Source organism: Bufo bufo, chromosome 1 (assembly GCF_905171765.1).
Source record: "Bufo bufo chromosome 1, aBufBuf1.1, whole genome shotgun sequence".
Classification (NCBI taxonomy): Eukaryota; Metazoa; Chordata; class Amphibia; order Anura; family Bufonidae; genus Bufo; species Bufo bufo.
Genome location: NC_053389.1, coordinates 177,895,194 through 177,916,877, shown reverse-complemented (window position 1 = coordinate 177,916,877; position 21,684 = coordinate 177,895,194). Strand labels below are relative to the sequence as shown.

The 21,684-nt window shown below is 44.1% G+C and overlaps 1 protein-coding gene across 1 annotated transcript; it reads right to left on the bottom strand.

Annotated features, from left to right (window-relative positions):
* NDUFA3 (NADH:ubiquinone oxidoreductase subunit A3) lies at positions 1 to 11,930 on the bottom strand. The gene is made up of 4 exons (XM_040432589.1): positions 11,854 to 11,930; positions 3,145 to 3,219; positions 2,798 to 2,875; positions 1 to 161 (listed from the first exon to the last, which is right to left on the bottom strand). The coding sequence occupies exons 1-4, from the start codon at positions 11,867 to 11,869 to the stop codon at positions 70 to 72; spliced, it is 261 nt and encodes an 86-aa protein (XP_040288523.1). The 5' UTR covers positions 11,870 to 11,930; the 3' UTR covers positions 1 to 69.
* Between the last annotated feature and the right edge of the window lie 9,754 nt (positions 11,931 to 21,684).

Genomic DNA, 21,684 nt, shown 5'->3' with positions numbered 1-21,684 from the left:
AAAGCAAGAAGAAGAAGAAGTCCATAGAAGATTCCCGATGGGACACAAACTGCAAGTGGGTCTTCAGAATTACAGCTTCTTCAGCCAATCCAAGTTGGGCCCAACTTTGTCAGAGGGATGGCTGGGGATATCTGGCATGTTCCCATCATCTCGAACTGGGACTGATAAAAAAAAAAAGAAAAATACAGTCATTCTGGAGTCTAAATGGAACTGCTAAATACGTATGTCTGCAAAGACGGTCCGATCTCCGCGCCGCCTCCACTCCATCACTAGCAAGAGGTCTTGTCATGAGCCGCCCTGTGTGATACGCCTCCACTGCTGGATCCTTTGTTTTTCTGCAGAGAGCTTTTTATTTTTTATGCAGATGCCTGGCTAGCCCTTTAAAGAACACCTGTCAGCAGGATCAACCCCATTAAACCAGGTACACTGTTGAACCTGCTGATTAAAATGATCTCTCTCTTGTAGAAATTGATCGCAGGGTTCCTAATAAAACAATGTACATAAAGAATAATAGTCTTTTCTCGGGAATGCTGCGAGTGATTTTCCCAAGACAGGTATAATTTTAATATGCAGCATCAACCCCACAGGTCGGTATGCCTGGTTTAAATAGGATTGATCCTGCTGACAGGTGCTCTTCAATCATGTTCAGTGGCCATACACCCAAGGGGACCCTAGATTATCTGATACAACAGGTACCCAGGACGTCAACATGGAACGTGGACGAGAAAAAAAATCCATTGCAAATTCGACGCTGAATTTGTGGGGAAATCCACAACAAAAGCTGCAGGTTTTACATGAGAAAGATGTCGCAGCTTTGGTCCTATGCATTTCAAAGAAGTAAAATCCACATCACATCAATTTCTACACATGTAGTGCATGGATTTGTTAAACTCTCATCCACTTTGCTGTAACACCCTGCAGATTTTCCACCCGCCAACCCAGATGGGAAATCTGCAGCGTACCTGCCACGAGAGACCATACCCTTATGGGCTGGACACCAGATAAAATCTATAGCTTCAAGGCTTGTCCAGAGATGCACTCAAAATAAACTTGCAGCTATTCTCATTGCATCCTATGCCCTCTCTAAAGGGTCTGAATGGTGAGGCCCCTGGGGATCACTAGAATGGTGGCCCACGTTGCGCAATTAAATGGAGCAGTGAAAATGCAGACGCGCTGCTGCACCATTGACCTCTACAGGACTGGCGGACATAGCCGAGCGCCTGTACTCTGCTGTCTCCACATGTCTCAAGGATCTGCCACCACTCCCGTTCCAGCCCTGCCTGGTCCCCGCCGCTCTCTACTTCCTGGTTCGCCAATGACATATTGGACTGTACAGCTTTTCCACTTTTTATTAGTCTTAAATATATTTAGTTTCGGCTGGAAACCCCCTTTAATACATATTACACAAATCAGGCGCGTGATTACATGTGGTAAACTGTCAATTTGCTAGATCTACTCTAATATCCTCCACCTTCCATATACCTAGAAGAAATGGTCAGTGAATGAATTGGTTTTAAAGGCTGGTGAAGTCTATATGTGCGATGTAGCAGTACCAGGTTCGCGCGGTGGATCCCAACAGCTTGTAATGAGGAACGTTGGGGTTTGTTTCTTTTGTGATGGAACAACTAAGCGACTCTGTTCTAGGAAATGTATAATAGATATACATATAGAATTCTGATTGATGCAGGATCAACTGTAAGCTAGAACAGGGGAATCGTGTACCACACTGCTTCATGGCTGAGCAGCAGCTTGCAGCAGCAAAGCCCTCTCTGCTGCTCTGTGTGCAATAAGGTTCCAGAAAGACAGCTACGTCCAATCCACCTCTTTGCCACTCCCTCTGTTTAATGCCCATTACTCAACTTATTACAGGGGTTGCATGAACTAAGAGACAACTGATGCCCGGTTCTTGGCATGACCAGAAGTGGCTTGGTCCCGTGACGGCCTCGGACGAGCACTGGCCTCATCTCTGGTCCTCAACCCTTATTCGCTGCACTCTTCTGTCTACAGCTTACATAACCTTCTCCAACTTTTCTCCCAGGCATCCTCCATTGTAACTAACTCAGTACCTTAAAGGGGTTCTCTGGGCATTTAATATTAATGACCTAATCTCAGGATAGGTCATCGATACCAGATCAGCGGGGGTCCGACACCGATCAGCTGTATGAGGAGATGGCGCATGCAGTGTGCACGTGCCGTCTCCCTCGTCTCTTCCTGCTCGCTGCTGCTTTGCCATAGAGATAGCTGAGAATAGGTCACCAATATTAAAAGCCCGGAGAACCCCTTTAACATCATCCAGCCCTTCAAAAGCAACCCAAAAATCCACCTCTTCATGGAAGCTTACAAGGAACAGCACCAGTGTATAATCAGTTTTTACCCTCACCTACTGACTCCTACGCCTTTCCCTCATAGATTTTACATAAGATAACTGGGACCCCATAATCACAAGAACGGGGGTCCCCAAGTCCCCTGTGTGAATGGAGCAGTTGTAGCGCTCCATTTACTGTCTATGGGAAGGACTGAGTACAGCGCTCAGCTCTCTCCATCAGTCTGTAGTGGCGATCACTCATGCGCACTACCAATCCATCCACACACAAGATTCGGGGACCCCATAATGCTGATCAGTGGGGGTCACAGCAGTCAGTTCCCCAGGGGTGATGCATTTAACACCTATCTTGTGTACAGGAGATACATGTGCTTTATGGTATATTTTGACATTTCCAGGAGCCTGTAGAATGGTATACAGGCTTTCATTCACCGTTTAGTGTCCGTCAGTTCTCAGAATTAGCGCTCCGCTTACCTGGGTAGTTATACGGTACAACTTGGTTGTACATGGAGGCGTATTTGGTGTAAGGACTGATAAAAGGGAGTACAAGAGCTGTAAAGACAAAGAGGATAGAATTTACACATATATCATTATCACAGATTACACAAAGGGTCCATGATAAACCTCTCCCAACATGTCTGCTTTAGGAAATACTTTAGGGAAACCTTATGTAGAATTTCCAGAATTCCTCTATTATTCCCCCTTAAAAAAACGGACAACTAGCGGTTACCATTCCCCTTTGTCAGTAAGGAGGTTGCCTGGACAGTCTGATACGATCAGCATGTGCAGGGACCCGCTCTAGAAAGTGCAGGAAATCTTACCCAAAATTCCAATGCCAGCGGACACAGTTATGACGGGTTCTTTATTCCAGGCATTTTTCAGGAATGCACCCACTCCTTCAATAAACAGAAAAAGGGTGAGAAGGAGACAGTGAAGCCACTAAGACCGTGCATGGCAATTCTCTTTACAGCAATGCTTCCTGGTTAATGATGTCCCATAAACTGGCACTATCTGCCATTGGGACTAAGCTGACCATGGGCCACCTAAGCTCACCAGAACCCCATCAATCAGATACCAATGGCCTATACCGAGGTCATTTTTGTATTCCCAAAAGGCCATGCATGTTGATGGGTGAACACAGAGACGGGGCATTGGCAGCAGCACCAGATGAACATCAATGCTATGGTATACCCATAAGTGCCTGGGAATCAATGGACAGATGCCCACACTTGCATGGAGTGCTCACCGGTGGACTTTAGGAGTTATAGAAAGAGGTGGTGGCATATCATGGCATGTTGGGCAGAATATCTTAGCAGGAGATACTTTGAAGGATGCCAGTGGGATTTGTTATATAAAAAAAATACCCTTTGAAACTGGGGCAGCCACAGACCTACGAGATTTAACTCTAAAACTTGTGACATGTATCCTGCCATGACTGCAGTTATGTGCCACCAGGGGTACAAGGTGTTAGAAGCTTCTCTACCTGGATTACGCCATAGGCCAGCTTGATGAGATGAGCATCCCATAGCTGAAAACCTCCGTAATAAGCTTAAAGGGGTTTTCAGAGACTTTACAACCGATAACCTATCCTCCGCTCATCAGTATATGATCGGGGGGTCTGACAGGACAGGACCCCCGACGATCAGCTGTTTGAGAAGGCAGCAGAGCTCACAGTAGCGCCATTGCCTTCTCTCAGCTTTTCCTAGGCCAGTGACGTCACGCTCATCGGTCACGTGACCTAGGAGCAGCTCAGCCCATTGAAGTGAACGGGGCGGAGCTGTGAAACCAAGCACGGCCGCTATACAATGTACAGAGCTGTGCTTGGCAATCTGCGAGAAGGCCGCATTGCACACAACTGATCGGCAGTGGTTCAGGGTGTCAGTCCACATCGATCAGATAGGTCATCAGTTGTTAACAATTGGAAAACTCTTAATATATTCATTAGCTGCAAGTACTACATTAAGTACTAGTAAAGAGATATTGCAGGAGATAGTCAGGAGGTAGGCTGGAAGGTGGAAACAATACAAAAAAAAAAAAAAGGTAAGATTTGTTTGATTTAAAGTTACAAATTTTTTATTTATTTTTTCTCCTCTTTAAAATGGCAGACTTAGTTCAGTGCAGGAATTGTTGTGCATTTATTTCATGTTCCACTCTTTGGAGATTCGGATGCTGTCAGATCTGTAGACAGTTCTCCTTACTGCAGCAGGAAATTGCATTTTTGAAAGCTGAAATATTTAAATTATCTGTTAACTCCAGCTAGGACTGCTGCAATGCCACTGCCACAGAGGACCCCCAGAAATGGCAGATGGGTTACTGTAGGTTCTGGAAGTCTTAGAGTGGTGGATAGAAGACATGTCCCCCAGTCGGTGGTTCTCCATAATTCATTTGCAGCACTCTCAGAATGTAAGGACAACATGGATATGGACTCAAGCACAGAGGGTGAGAAACCATCGACTCCTATGTCTAATGTATGCAACAAAAAAGATAAAGTGAAGTCTCAAAGGAAGCAGCTGTTGCTGGGTGATTCAATCATAAGAAGTGTGGAGCTTAAAGAAAATGGTTTTGTGAGATGTCTCCCTGGGGCTACTGCTAGAAGAGATAGAAGAAGTATTATTAATATTGTTAAGCAAGCAAAGCAGGAAGGGGACGTGGATGTTCTTGTCCATCTAGGGACAAATGACCTGGCTTGCAATGAAGTGTCAGAGGTGAAAAAATCTTTTATCACACTTGGTAATGACGTACAGGATTTTGCATCCACCATTTCATTTTCTGAAGTTCTGCCTGTGCATAATGTTCAGAATGATAGGCAGAGGCGCATAAAGGAGTTCAACATATGGCTTGGTAAATGGTGTCAAGAGCAAGGATTTGGCTTTGTTTCTCATGATAGCTCTACTTGGAATAGAAAGGAACTGTACAAAAAAGATGGTTTGCATCTTTCTCTCAAAGGAACAAATGTACTTAGTGAACAACTCCAAGAATTTGCGAAAGAGTATTTAAACTAGGAAGGGGGGGCAAAAGCGTGAAAATAAAAGAGTCCAATTGCCCCCCGAAACAATGCCAGAACAGGTCAGAAGCACAGAGGTTAAGAAATGATAAGCTCAGAGTCCTGTCTACAAATGCTCGCAGTTTAGGTAAAAAAAATCAATGAACTTGGGTCAATAATGGCATCTGAGAATGTAGATTTAGTGGCTGTTACGGAGACATGGTTTAATGAAAGAAATGACTGGGACATAACCATACCAGGGTACTCTTTATACAGAAGAGACAGAGAAGGCAAGAAAGGAGGAGGAGTGGCCCTGTATGTGAAAGATAGCATTAAATCTAACCTAATACAAGTTGGTGAGGCCAACATAGAGTCAGTTTGGGTTACGTTGCAGTTTGCTAACCATGCAGTAACTCGTGTAGGTGTGATATATAGACCACCTGGTCAAGTTAAAGAACTAGATGATCTACTAGTTGAAGAAATAGCTAAAATGACAATGAAAGGAGAAGTTATCATTATGGGAGATTTCAATCTTCCAGATATAAACTGGAAAACCAAAATAGCAAGTTCTACCAGGAGTACAGATATTCTAAATTCCCTACTGGGGTTATCTCTACAACAAGTGGTTGAGGAGCCAACCCGGAGGGAGGCCATTTTGGATTTGGTATTCACAAATGGGGATTCGGTATATGATGTCATTGTAGGCGAAACCTTGGGATCACCAGTCAGTGTGGTTTAATATAAGAACTGTGAAAGAGTCCCACCACACAAAAACAAAAGTTTTAGATTTTAGAAAAACAGACTTTTCAAAAATGAAATTAGTCATAAATGAGTCCTTATCAGACTGGAACGGATTACATGGAGTCCAGGAGAAATGGGACTACTTAAAAGGTGCATTATTGAAGGCAACAGAAAATTGCATTAGACTTGTCAGTAAAAGCAAAAAAAGGAGGAGACCACTGTGGTACTCAGCAGAAGTGGCCCAAATCATTAAAAATAAAAAGCTAGCATTTTGTAATTATAAAAAAACCCAGAGCAATGAAGATAAGGAAATCTACAAGATTAGGCAGAGAGAGGCCAAGCAAGTTATAAGAACTTCTAAAGCGCAGGCAGAAGAAAAACTAGCTCAGTCTATGAAAAAAGGGGATAAGACATTCTTCAGATATATAAATGAAAAAAGGAAATTAAAACAAGGAATAACTAAATTAAAAACCAAGGACGGAAGGTATGTAGAAGAGAATAAAGGGCTAGCCGACTGCCTTAATGAATACTTCTGTTCAGTTTTTACAAAAGAAAAAGGAGAAGGACCTCCACTAGAAAGAATGACTAATAAATCGTTTGATGCATGTATCTTTACAGAGGAAGATGTTCTAAGTTTGCTGTCTAAGGTGAAGACAAATAAGTCACAGGGGCCTGATGAGATACACCCAAAATTATTAAAAGAGCTTAGTGGTGAGCTGGCAAAACCGTTAACAGATTTATTTAACCAATCATTAGTAACAGGAGTCGTCCCGGAAGATTGGAAATTGGCAAATGTCGTGCCCATTCACAAGAAAGGTAGTAGGGAGGAATCGAGCAACTATAGACCAGTGAGTCTGACATCAATAGTAGGCAAATTAATGGAAACCCTATTAAAGGATAGGATTGTGGAACATCTAAAATCCCATGGATTGCAAGATGAAAAACAACATGGGTTTACTTCAGGGAGATCATGTCAAACAAATCTTATAGATTTTTTTGACTGGGTGAATAAAATAATAGACGGTGGAGGTGCAGTAGACATCGCATATCTAGATTTTAGTAAGGCTTTTGACACTGTCCCACATAGAAGACTTATCAATAAACTGCAGTCATTGAGCATGGACTCCCATATTGTTGAGTGGATTAGGCAGTGGCTGAGTGATAGACAACAGAGGGTTGTAGTCAATGGACAACATTCAAAACAAGGTCATGTTACTAGTGGGGTTCCACAGGGATCTGTACTGGGACCGATTTTGTTTAATATCTTCATAAGTGATATTGCAAAAGGCCTCGATGGTAAGGTTTGTCTTTTTGCTGATGACACAAAGATATGTAACAGGGTTGATGTTCCTGGAGGGAAACGCCAAATGGAAAAGGATTTAGGAAAACTAGAAGAATGGTCAGAACGCTGGAAACTGAAATTTAATGTGGATAAGTGCAAGATAATGCACCTGGGGCGTAAAAACTCAAGGGCAGAATATAGAATATTTGACACAGTCCTGACCTCAGTATCTGAGGAAAGGGATTTAGGAGTAATTATTTCAGAAGACTTAAAGGTGGGAAGACAATGTAATAGAGCAGCACGAAATGCCAGCAGAATGCTTGGATGTATAGGGAGAGGTATAAGCAGTAGAAAGAGTGAAGTGCTTATGCCGCTGTACAGAACACTGGTGAGACCTCACTTGGAGTATTGTGCGCAGTACTGGAGGCCATATCTCCAGAAGGATATAGATACTCTAGAGAGAGTTCAGAGAAGAGCTACTAAACTAGTACATGGATTGCAGGATAAAACTTACCAGGAAAGGTTAAAGGACCTTAACATGTATAGCTTGGAAGAAAGAAGAGACAGAGGGGATATGATAGAAACTTTTAAATACATAAAGGGAATCAACTCGGTAAAGGAGGAGAGCATATTTAAAAGAAGAAAAACTACCACAAGAGGACACAGTTTTAAATTAGAGGGGCAAAGGTTTAAAAGTAATATAAGGAAGTATTACTTTACTGAGAGAGTAGTGGATGCATGAAATAGCCTTCCTGCAGAAGTGGTAGCTGCAAATACAGTGAAGGGGTTTAAGCATGCATGGGATAGGCATAAGGCCATCCTTCATATAAGATAGGGCCGGGGGCTATCCATAGTATTCAGTATATTGGGCAGACTAGATGGGCCAAATGGTTCTTATCTGCCGACACATTCTATGTTTCTATATCTTAAGGCTACTTTCACACCTGCGTTAGGTGCGGATCTGTCTGGGATCGGCACAGACGGATCCGCACCTATAATGCAAACGCTTGTATCCGTTCAGAACGGATCCGTCCTAGCTCACACTCTTCTTAGTGAGCTCAGTTTAGCAGAATTGTACGGGGGAGGGATGTGTGACCCCCTCATTACTGGATATGGCATACACTCCAGCGACACAATCTTCATGATTTGGGCTCTGCATGCCACCACACTGGATTTGAAATGAAACAACTGAGATGCAATAGAAGTGGAGAATGTGGAACAAAAATGTCCTGTGATACGCTTAGGATTTGTAACCATTTTTCTACAAAGCCTCCTCATCTCAGGGGCTCAAAAGTAACTGGACAAAGTAATATACAGATAAAAATAATGTTCATTTTTAATACTTTGTAGAGAATTCTTTGCAGCCAATGACTGCCTGAAGTCTGGAAGCCATGGACATCACCAAACGCTGGGTTTCCTCCTTTGTGATGCTTTGCCAGGCCTTTACTGCCATCAGTTGTTGCTTGTTTTGGGTCTTTCTGCCTTAAGTTTTGTCTTAAGCAGGTGAAACGCATGCTCGATTGGGTGGAGATCTGGTGACTGACTCGGCCATTGCAGAATATTTCACTTCTTCGCCTTAATCTCCTGGGTTGCTTTCACAGTATGTTTTGGGTCATTGTCCATCTGTACTGTGAAGCACCGTTCAATCAACCTTGCAGAATTTAGTTTAGTCTGAGCAGAAAGTATATCCCTGTACATTTCAGAATTCATCCGGCTGCTTTTGCCTTCAGTCACATCATCAATAAACACTAGTGACCCAGTGCCCCTGGAAGCCATCACACTGCCTCCACCATGTTTACAGAGGATGTGGTGTGCTTTGGATCATGAGCCGTTCCAAGCCTTCTCCACACTTCCTTCTTCGCATCATTCTGGTACAGGTTGATCTAGTTTCATCTGTCAAAAGACTGCCGTTCCAGAACTGGGCTGGCTTCATTAGATTTAGATGATTTTTTGTAGCAACATCTAATCAGGCCTTTTGAGGCTGATTAATGGTTTGCACCTTGTGGTGAACCCTCTGTCTTTGCTCTCATGAAGTCTTCTCTTTATGGTAGACGTAGATACTGATACACATTCTTCCTGGAGACCGTTCTTCACTTGGGTAGATGTTGTGAAGGGGTTTTTCTTCACCATAGAAAGAATTCTGCAATCATCCACCACTGTTGTCTTCCATGGGTGTCCATACCTTTTTGAGTTCCCATGCTCACCAGTGCACTCTTTTTTTCCCACCAGAACACACCAAACTATTGATTTAGCCACTTCTAACATTTCCGCCATCTGTCTGATGGATTGCTTTTTTTTTTTTGCCTAATGGTCTGTTTCACTTCCATTGAGAGCTCCTTTGATTGCATGTTGTGAGTTCACAGCAACAGCTTCCAAATGCAAATGAACTGGAATCAACTCCAGACCTTTTAGCTGCTTAATTGATGATGGATTAACAAGAATAGCCCATGCTGCCCATTAAATAGCTTTTGAGATAATTGTCCAATTACCTTTGGTCCCTTGAAAAATAGACAGCTACATATTAAAGAGCTGTAATTCCTAAACCCATCCTCCAATTAGGATGTGTATACCGTCAAATTACAGCTGAGAATCTGCACTTTAAGCCTATCTTTATGTTTTGGTAAACAGCTAAAATGCCCAAACTTGTGTCATTGTCCAAATATTTCTGGACCCAAATGTAAGTGTCTGATCAGCAATGGTCTGATCACTGGAGCCTGGAATACGGGGCTCCCCTTCTTGTGATCAGCTGGGGGGTAACAGTTGGACCCCTGCCAATGAGACACTTATTAACATCTCCGTCCTTTACATGGGCCAACCAAGCAGGCAATTATAAAGGATGAACAATTTCTTCCTGATAATTACCTGCCTGCCAGAAGAGGTGAGAGCAGCACTTACATGCAGCAATCACCTGCTCTCTATGGGGATAGCATGTATTACTGGTTTATGGATAGGGCTGAAACGATTCCGCAATTAAAGCGTTTCTACCACCACATTTTCACCTATTTAGCTGTCAGACACTAGCGATCTGCTAGTGTCTGCTCTACCTAACCATGCTATTGTAATCCCTTTCTGTGCAGCGGTTACCCTAAAAAACGTAGTTTTATTGGTATGCAAATGAGCCTCTAGGTGCTATGGGGGCGTCTTTTCAGCACCTAGAGGCTCCGTCCACTCACCATTTCTGCCGCCCAGCGCGCTCCAGCCCGCCCCTCTCCTCTAGATTGACAGACTACTCACGCCTGCGCCGTGTGCTTCTGTATTCGGCGCAGGCGCAGTGACTGTCTCCCTGCGCCGGCATCTTCACTGCGTCTGCGCCGATTACGGCGCAGGGAGCAGTCCAACAGTCACTGCGCCTGCGCCGAATACAGAAGCACACGGCGCAGGCGCGAGTGGGCTGTCAATCTAGAGGAGAGAGGCGGGCTGGAGCGTGCTGGGTGGCGGAAATAGTGAGTGGACGGAGCCTCTAGGTGCTGAAAAGGCGCCCCCATAGCACCTAGAGGCTCATTTGCATACCAATAAAACTACGTTTTTTTAGGGTAACCGCTGCAGATTAAGGGATTACAATAGCATGGTTAGGTACAGCAGACACTAACAGATCGCTAGTGTCTGAAAGCTAATTGGGTCAAAATGTGGTGGTAGAAACCCTTTAAATTGAGTAACCCGACACAAAAAAATCCTTGATGCTAATTTTTTGCATTGAGGATTCGTTTGTGTCATGGGACCACGGAGCGGGAGTGAAGCTCTTGCTATTACTCACCGCTCCGTTTTCACCCGCCGGCCCGCACCGCCCTCCTGACGTACACACATCATCAGAATATAGTGCATGTAAGCACACACTATGACCTGATGCTGTGTGACGTCAGGTCCCAGCACAGTCCGTGATCAATCGGTAGAATACTTGATGACAAAAACAATCGCTAGCTGCAGCCCTATCTATGGCGATCGCTCATCCCCATAGAGAATCATTACTTCTAGACAGCAATATCTGCTACTCAAAAATGATGATTTAGGCGTCTGCACGAACAATGCTTTCACCCAGCGTTCGCTCATTCATCAGGTGATCGGCTGCAATTATCGGGAATGATCGTTCCCTGATAACTGCCTTCCTGATATTGCAGCCTGTGGGACAACCCACTTTAAGGTTGCGCTTAGCGGTCCATGTTTAGTGGCTGCACTGACTACTGTGTGACCTTCTGAATCACATGCATGGCTCTATCTCCAGCTGTCGGACCTTACAGTTAGGAAGCCCCAGTGACAGCTTTATTCCCCCCCTATAGGGGGCAGCTTTACAGGTCTTCTTGGCCACTCCCTCTATAGATTATAGATATATATACACACACGTTTATATATATACACATATACGCGCACATACATGCAATGTGCCATCCCACCCATGCTGTATCTGTCAGTGTGCCAGGCAATGACATGGTGTCACCCCTCAGTGACTGGCTTTTACCAGCCCTCAGCTCCAGGCACCATAACGACCATTAACTGCGGATCAGACGAATCTCCTTGACTCTCACTTACTAGAGAACACAGCCATCTTTCCCTCTGACCTGCGACCGGAAGCGGAAGTGCGCTTCGCCTTCGCAATGCCTGCCGGGTGCTGTAGTCCTGAGCGCCGATTTCCTGTCTCTGGTCACAGTGCAGCACGAGGACTGACAATACTCACTCACTGGGGTGTTCTCAGACCACAGTCCTCACCATAGTGTAATAGGGAAAGTGCAGGAAATCCCCCGTGTGGAATAATGGCCTCCTCCATATACATACCTACAACATTCTGCACGGGTCATTGTGAAAGATCCATTACACAATGGCGCAAAAATTATCCAAATATAGAAATTTCTAAAATCCAAATTGTGTCAAATAATGAAGTACTATACAAGGCGGGCTGTAATATACACTAGGAGCCAGACAAGCATGTTCTGGGCCGGTATTGTACATGTAATAATGCAAATCTGTACCTCAGCTCAAAAAGACGGACATTTAAAGGGGTTGTAGGAGATAACCCCTTCTTCCCTCATTCAGCATTTCGCACTCTGATGCTCCCTCTTGTCCTGCGCTGAATCGCGTAGGAAAAGGGCTTTTTCTTTAGATCCGGTGTCGTACCGGGTATCACTATGGGTATGTTAGGCAGAGACTTCCGCAGTGATCCCGGTGACGTCACTGGCACTAATGGGCGGTCTTTAATGCTGCCATAGCCTTTAAAAAGTCCTCTCCTGCCTAACGGAAACGGGACGGATCCGTTTTGCAGCCCATAGACTTCTATTATGACGGAATGAACAGAATGCCTCTAAAGGCATTCCGTCATAGAATTGCGTTATGGTCCGTGGTAACGGAATCCATAACGCAATTCACCTTTTACCAGTAAACGAATCACAAACGAATTTCATAACCGTAAATTCGCTCATCTCTAATTGCCATATTCCAACTCCCAATCATTCCCAATAATTACCTGATGGCCAGTGAGGGCTGCATTTACATGAAGCAATCACCTCCACTGTATGGGGATGAACAGTACAGCGATCGCTTGTACCCATAGATAATAATTGTTCCTGGGCAGCAGATCCCTGTTTAGGTGGCACAATCTGCTGCCCAGATATGATGATTTTAGATGCCGGGAGAACGACGGAATCATCCAGTGAACAAACATTTGCTTATTCATCAGGTCATTGACGGCCCCTTTCAGGCCTGTTTCAGATGAGCGTGCCCTGTGGCGAAATCACGCTCAGTGTGTGAGCGTTATTCCCCGTTATGGACGCTGCTTGTTTGACAGGAGCGCATGGCATTATACTGATTTATAATGCTGTGTGTCTCTGCCGGACCTTACTTTTACAGAATTATACTGACATATCTGTCAGTATAATTCTGTAGATATAGTTCTGTGGATACTGAAATGCATTACTGGTAATGAAATGTTGCGTGACTTTCATAACGTGACACAGACACACATTAGAATACAACTGATAGATACCAGCAGGTCAACATGTAGGACTGGATCTAAATAGGGACAAAACTGCATAAATATGGATGAGCCCCTTAATACCATATCTAGCAATAGTATGGGATATCAGTAATGGTGCTATAGAAAATGTCACCACTAGATGGCAGCATATGCAACATTTCCATCAGTACAATGTGCAGCAGGAATCACGACCAGTTGCTCATTTGGTCACTTTTCCCCCTTCAGTTGCTCTCTAATAGAGATTACAGCATACACAGCATCATGTTCCCCTTTTCTGCGGATTATTTTTATACTTTGTTTTTTTGTTGTTGTCGGAAAACCCTATGGAGTTTTAATGGTATTTTTCTCCAAAGCTGAAGGACTTCAAAAACATTAAAAACACATGTGCAAAATGTCATAAAATACATTTATAATAATATACCGCTTTTACATAGCATTTGCAGTGTCCGTTGGAGGTATATGTCAAGAGGATTTCCAGACAGATAACTCTGAAACGTGCTGCTGTATGCAAATCGCTTGGTATAGCCTCCCATGTTAAAAAAAAAATGTATACTTTGCTGTTAATTTTTTTTTACTGTATGGAAATGCCGCAGCAGACTGCATTATTCCATATGGTAGAAAAAATATACCAAGGTATGCCAGCCCCCCTTGGGTAAATGGGGGACACATTTCACATATACACTGGGAGCTTTGCCAGTACATACTGCAAATATACCCGGCAAAACACAGCGTGGAAGTCGGCTAAAAACATATATTAAAATATTATTGCTAGAAATCGCTAAAATGTAAAAACAGTTTTTTCAATTTATAAGCCTAAAAATACAAAAAGAAATAAATTATTCCCCCCCCCCCAAAAAAAAGCAATACGAAGGTTATAGGGGCAGATTTATTGTAAAGTTACACCACTTTTGTTGCGTGAAAAAGTTGCAAACTGCACGCTAGCTTTTTTTTTTTTTAAACGTCAATCACATTTCTCCGCTGGCCTCACCAATTTCCCGAAGCTTTCTAGTGTAAAAGGACATTGAAATCTACGCCATCCTGGAGCTGGTATAGATTTCAGGTCAGGCGCATGGGCTGCTGGCTGCTGCAAATATAATCTATGAGGAGGCGTACGCCTCATAAATTAGTTGCAGCATCCGACAGGTTATCATTCATAACCCCATAAATCTGCCTCATAGGCTTTAAACTAACGAGTGCAAAAAGCAGCTTAACTGTCTCTGGTCTTGAAGACCAAAGTTACCCCGGTCCTGAACCATTTAAGTGCATGGACTGCAATCCAAGTGTTAGCAGTCATTTAGGGGCCTCCATGGCTTTGTATCCTCCCCTAGAAGCAATGGATGTCGATGAAGAAGAGGATTGACACCACTCTCAGTTTGGTTTGACCGTCTTTCAGTAAAGCTTTGGCTCCCCTGTCCCACTCCCCCATCCCCTGTCACTTGTCTGTTGCTTATTGCTTGACATATGTAGCTGTATCGTAGGAGGTGTAGATTTCACTTTTGACACAGACCATCAGAGATGCTCCACTATAAGGCCAGGATGACATTACCGTTTCACTTTCCATTTCTGAAGAACAGAAAATGAAAAAACAAACATTTATTTTGAGCATCCATTATGCTCACTTATGCACATTTGTCATCCATACTTTGTGGAAGACATTTTATCCATCTAAAATAAACGGATCTTGGACGGAGATGGCTAAGGGTACTTTCACACTATCCCCGGAAGAAGCCAGGTTGCTGGCGAAACGGCGTTGGGACAAGGAGACTGAGGGACCGGCGCACCAATACTGGGTACTTTTTCTGAGCTTGTCTTTATTTCAACACCGCCTATGTATATTCTCATTGGATCCAACCATCCAGAGTTACCTTTTCTTTTCTTTTTCTGGCTTTGTTGTGACGCTCTTCACTAACTTATGTGAGCCCATGTGTGTCGATCCCCCGGTCCTCCTCGGGTCTTTCCTCACTACAACATACCTGTTTACTGCTGTTTTTATGACAATGGGATTGTGTTTATTTAATAAAGAGATTTTTTGTACTTATAATTGGAGCCGTAGTTCTATTCTTTGGGTATCGAATTTTGTAAAATGTGTTAGGGCTCCTTTCACTTTATTACTACCCGGTGTATTTAATTGGTGGGTGTCATACTTTCACACTAGCGGCAGGACGGATCCGACAGGCTGTTCACCCTGTCGGATCCGTCCTGCTGCTATTTCGCCGGACCGCTGCTCCGTCCCCATTGATTATAATGGGGACGGGGGCGGAGCTCCGGCGCAGCACGGCAATGCGCAGCGAAAGGCCGCCGGACTAAAAGTACTGCATGTCCGACTTTTTAGTCCGGCCGCCTCTCACCGCGAACTGCCGTGCTGCGCCGGAGCTCCGCACCCGTTATAGTCAATGGGGACGGAGCGGCGAAATAGCGGCAGGACGGATCCGACAGGGTGAACAGCCTGTCGGATCCATCCTGCCGTTAGTGTGAAAGTACCCTTAAACGGATGCAAAATGAGCATAACATGCACCAAATAAAAAGCATTTCTTTTCTTTTGTGTTCTTCTGAAGGATCAAAAGAACGGAAACGAAACGGTGATGTGAACCCATCCTAATTAAGAGGTGTGCATCTCTTAATACTTGTGGTCTATGGAAAGCATAGGACGGGCATATAAAACGCTAGTCTTAAAAAAAAAATTCTCCCTGTGCATTTAAGCATTCATTGTGTTCCAGCCTGTGCTGCATCACACTATACGATATGTGTGTGTTCCGACACGGCAGGGAATGCTTGGGAATGCCACTTAGCCAATCACTGGCTTAGGTGGGATATGGCTGGAGCCAGTGATTGGCTGTGTGGCATTCACAGCAATTTCCTGCTGTGTCAGGATGGGAGCAGGTAGTGGGGCACAGCAGGGACCTGGGCACCGTCGGAACGGCAGCTGCAGAGGATCAGTGAGGTGAGTAGAAGCTTGTACATTTGTTTTACACCTTTTGTATCCCACTGAAAGCCTTCTTTTTACCTTGTTTTTTACAGATTAGCAAAATACAGTCAATGCTTTTACATAAAAGTGGTTTTCTGTACTGAAGAAGAGAATCACAGCTTTATTGCAAATCATTTTCTTGGAGGCACACAATATATATGGCTACCTAATAATCCCGGAGCTGATAGTTTAGTCTATTATTCTCATTAAACAATAAAACTTTGATGCTGCCGAACCAAAAAAATAACTTTGGAAGGGAGTTTTGTGCTTTCCTTACGCTCAGAAAGTCATAATGATATTTCCTGCTGAACGGGAAAGGTTAATCCAAAGAATGGCTTTGATGTATTTGTTCACAGCGTGTGGCCAGCGCAGGCTCTGCACGGTTCCATGTGTGGCAGCGAATCCCCGCTGAGGGGAAACCTCCAAGTCAAAAGAACAGTCTGTATTTTATCAGTCTGTATTTTATCAGTCTGTATTTTAGATCATTTTTTTACATAACAGAAGTAAACATTGAAGAACAATAAACAGGTTTAACGCTGTCACGTGTAATTTCATAAAAGATCACAAAATAAATGATGGTGCACCCAGTCCCTGCTGTACAGAGGCGGCCCCTCTGCGGCTCATAGAGGCAGTTAGGTGACTCTGGTTGGACTTCCCTCTGTGGACAACGTCCCCAGGACTTGTAAGGACTTGCTAGCCCTGAGCTGCTGTTGCATCAGTTCACCCCAGAATAGTGTCACAGTAAAATGTTCTGATACTGAACAGCATTGTATGGATAAGTCAGGGTTAACACCTTGACTCAACCTCTTTAGTTTACCAGAAGAAGGACCAGGTCCTGCCCACTTCTTAGTGTGGAGAGTGCTAGCTGAGGAAGAGAGAGGACCAACATGCGCTTAGTCCTCAGAGCTAAGCCTGAGCTCAGAGAATCTTCACCGCTGAGACTTATATGGCTAAAGAACAATAGCTGCATCAAAGTGCTCCAGAGAGTGAGAGAACAAAAGGGAAGAAATTAGAAGGTTCAGAATCTGCGAGGCCATGTATTGGAGTCATCTAGGTATTGTGACAGAAAGAGACTTTGCTGCTGTGAGAGGGAAAATTGCTAACACACCCTTTCAGGCTCTGGGACGGTTTGGCCAACCGTATCTTAATTCTGTACCCTTCAGCCTGGGGATTACAGGAACACCTACTAAGAAACTCACTGCCAGCCTAAGGTTCTACAGAAGGAGAACTACAACCTCTATCAATGCTGCTATCGATGCATTATTATTGGAGAGGAATTACACTATAATCTGCTTGAAACTGTGCCTTGATACTGTGGGATGTACTACTACTCCTTTCCGGCACTTTAGTAAAGAGAGGCTTACTTATTTATATCTACCGGCCTGGTTTCTGACTCCACCATCATCCGCTGGCCACTTAATCCACACTTCAGCTTTGCACCCTGCCAAAACTCTTAACATCAAGGCCACCCCAATCACCACCAGGCACAAGCCCCAAGGCTAGGGTGCACCCTTCTGTCACTGCACAGCCCCAGGGAGAGCCAGAGAGGGGGAATTGCCACTGTGGGTACTACTACCCTCCTTAGGGTCAAAGCTATCACAACCCATCCAGATACCTGTGTGTTTAAGGGGTTTTGCGAGATTTTGATACTGATGACCTACCCTCAGGATATGTTTGTGCGCTTGCAAATGCACTGTGTTTTTACTGTTTTTGCTGGCTTTTATGGCTTTTCCATAATTTTTTACATTGGCTTTTTTTTTTTAAATAGAGATCAACAGGAGTACCATCAGAGGGGGTTACATAGTGCACTGCGTAAAAATTCATGGCTTAAAAAAACCCACATTATAAAAATGTACTGAACCACCGTGGATACATTTGGTAATGTGAGTGCAGCAAGGTTTTTGGCATAAATGGCATTAAACTATGGTAAAAAGTACACCTAATCCATAAAAGGGGTGTGGCTTAACAGGAAATGGGTGTGATCTGTGATCTACCATGCCACATTTTGGGCACAATTGTGGCATAAAATTATGTCTCAGAATAAGCCAACCAATAGTTAATATGAAGTTAGACAAAAATGTCCACTCACGCATCAAATTTGTCACCCAGCCTGAGCCCATGTGATAAATCTGGCACAGGTTTAGACAGCCGGTCCAAGCTTACGCCATCTATACGCTTTTTGTAAGAAAGTCATAAAAATACAATAAAAAAGCCCCAAAAAACGCATGTAACATTAAAAGTTGGACTGGTGTTTTATTGGGCGTTTTATGAACAAAAAAAATTCTAAATAAGAAATATGTGAGGAGGGATTACTGCACATTTGATATAGTAAAGGTTGCCTCTAATTTGTACCCATTCTGTTATTGCCACCATGGAAATTAGCTCTTTATGTGCTGTTAGTTAGTGTAGTCTTGTGTCAAAATAGGTTTAGGAATGTGTGTTGCCCGTTGACGTATTGCGGCCCGCATTTGCGGATCCGCAATACACGGGCACCGTTCCGTGTGCATTCCGCATCACGGATGCGGACCCATTCACTTCAATGGGTCCGCAAATCCAGAGATGCGGAACGGAATCACTGAGTGGAAAACTACGGAGTGCTTCCTGGGGTTTCGTTCCGTGCCTCCGCACCGCAAAAAGATAGAACTTGCTCTATCTTTTTGCGGAACGGACAGATCGCGGACCCATTCAAGTGATGGCCCACGGTCGGTGCACGTGCATTGTGGACCGCAGCACGGGCACGGGCTGCACACGGTCGCGTGAACAAGCCCTTCGTAAGGAATATAGACCATACCTCCCAACTGTCTTGGGTCCCATGAAACAGTCCCAGATTTCGGCGACTGTCCATGGTCCTGGTATGGGTGCAATACATCCCGATTTCAACTATATTTGAGTCCTTCTCCTTCATTCACCGGCCTGTGCTCTCCCCAGCAGGCAGGCGGGATGCAGTGATGTCATCACACCTGCTGATTGGGAGAAGCCGAGGGATGATGTGCTCCATTCATCTGGGGAAAGGGGCTTGGTGAGTATTATTATTATTTTATTATTATTATTATACCATTGCTATTTCAATATGCACAATAGTAATATACTGTGGGTAGCCTAAACAACCAGCACTAACATAATCTTATTTACATAATGACACCTAAAAAACTAGGTCCTCAGAAGGATCTTGCATCAACTTGCAATGTTTTCATTGAAATATTCAGAAAGACTTAGGCTAGGTTCACATCTGCGGTGAAATTCCGGTTTTCTGCTCCGGCCTAGGAACGCGAAACTGGAATCTGCAAATTTGGCATATGCCTGACACTGCAAATCCTATTGATTACAGTGGGGTCCACCAGGTCTGGGACATGGATGCTGACATTTTGCCCGACAAAATACTGCCTCATGCAGTTTTTCATTTTGCTGGAATCTGCTACGGTGGCTCCAGCCCGAACCTCCACCACAGATGTGAACCTAGCCTTAGTCATGTTTTTCTTCAAATTCACTCTGGCAAAATGCATGGTCATCGGGTCCTCACATGATGCAAACTGAAAAAAATGAGAAGACGGAAGCAGTATATGGTGAGCCCCCTTAATTTTCTTTGGACTTGTTTCATACTGTATGTAGATATTGTGTAATCCAAACCCATGATTGAGCATCTTCTATTCTGATTGCCCACTCAGCCCCTGTAAAGAACAGTGAAAATGCTTACAACTTATAAGTCTCATGTCCTTGACGCCTCAGGACCAGAAGAGAAAAAGACATTCACAGACAGCACGAGGAACTTACAAAGCTATTTCCATAACGTTCTTGAAAATAGACATTTGGATTGAATAGGAGCCCTTACTAATCAGAATCTAGTAATGTTCACTTACTATGTTTGTGCAGACATTCATGTTATATACTCATATGATATCTAACAATAGACACTAAACCTATCTGTTGAGTGGTGTATGGTACCCCAATGGAAAAGACCGTGACCGTGCCAAACCCCTGGTGACCCCAGTAGAGAATACATACTTTTAGTAACTTTGGCAGGACTGACCAATCATCTGGTGTGTTTGGCTGAAGTTCCTTTGGCATATAATTAGTGATGGGCCGAGACGGTTCGCGAATGCGATCGCGCGAACGCGATCAAATGTTCGCAAACCGCAAGTTCGCGGCGAGCCCCATTCACTTAAATGGCAGGCGAACCTGAAAAACCTTCAGCTCATATTTGCAGCCACCAAATACTTAGTAGTAGTGTACAAATAGTCCTACAACATGGACAGTGACATACCAGAGGGGGATCAATGACAAAAATTCCCACAAAAAAATATGTATCTTAATCAGGAGACATTTTAATGCGTCTTAAAGGGAAATTCTCTGAAATGTGCCCTGTTGGAGCCTAGAAAATGTTTATTTTAGGCCACGGGTAACAGCCGCATCCTCCAATCCTAATGACGCCCCCTCCGCATTGTGATTGACAGGGCCAGGGAACGGAATCGTTCTCTGCTGGCCCTGTTAGAATTCGAAATCTCGCGCCTGCACCGTACCTGTCTTCAATCGGCGCAGGCGCACTGAGAGGCGGCCGCTGGCTCGACCGCTCCATCCTCAATGCGCCTGCGCCGATGACATCATCGCATACACCCGGAAGAGAAGGAAGAGAAGACGCAGGCGCATTGAGGATGGAGCGGTCGAGCCAGCGGCCACCTCTCAGGTACGGCGCAGGCGCGAGATTTTGAATGCTAACAGGCAGGGCCAGCAGAGAACGATTCCGTTCCCTGGCCCTGTCAATCACAATGCGGACGGGGCGTCATTAGGGTCGGAGGATGCGGCTGCCACTAGCAAGTAGCCGCCCTACTTGCTGGTAGCAAGGTAATTTGCATATTTTAAAAATAGCTTTTTATCAAATTCTACTGAACCAAAATTATTATTTTACTTATGTATGAAGAGATCGCAGTGTAGGGATTATTAGTAAACAAAAAAAAACAAAACGGTTTAGTGGGCTGACAGAAGCCCTTTAAAAATGAGGCATTCACCTGACAGAAAAGAAATTGTGATTATGTGGCTCGAGGTACATTATGCTTTCACTGAATAACAATTTTACTGTAGCCCACATTTTTTTTTCACTTTTTTGGGGGGTGACTGGTATATCACACCAGTAGAAATTATTTGTTCAAATTGCGTTTGTCCCACTGTCTAGCTGTGCAGTATCGCAGCAGAACCGCACACAACTGCTGTACAGTACAAATGCACTATAATGTACTTTCTATAACTATATTATAAGTATATCGCACCCCTCAGTATGTCACACCTAACGATAGCACACCTATACCAGTCCTTAAAAGGACTTTTGTGGCCCTATTAGCGTTTGTTGTCCCTAACAGCCTGTCCCTGCTCCACAAAGCAACCTCTCCCTACACTGGCAAAAGACTGAATGTAAAATGGCGGCCAGATCAGGTTT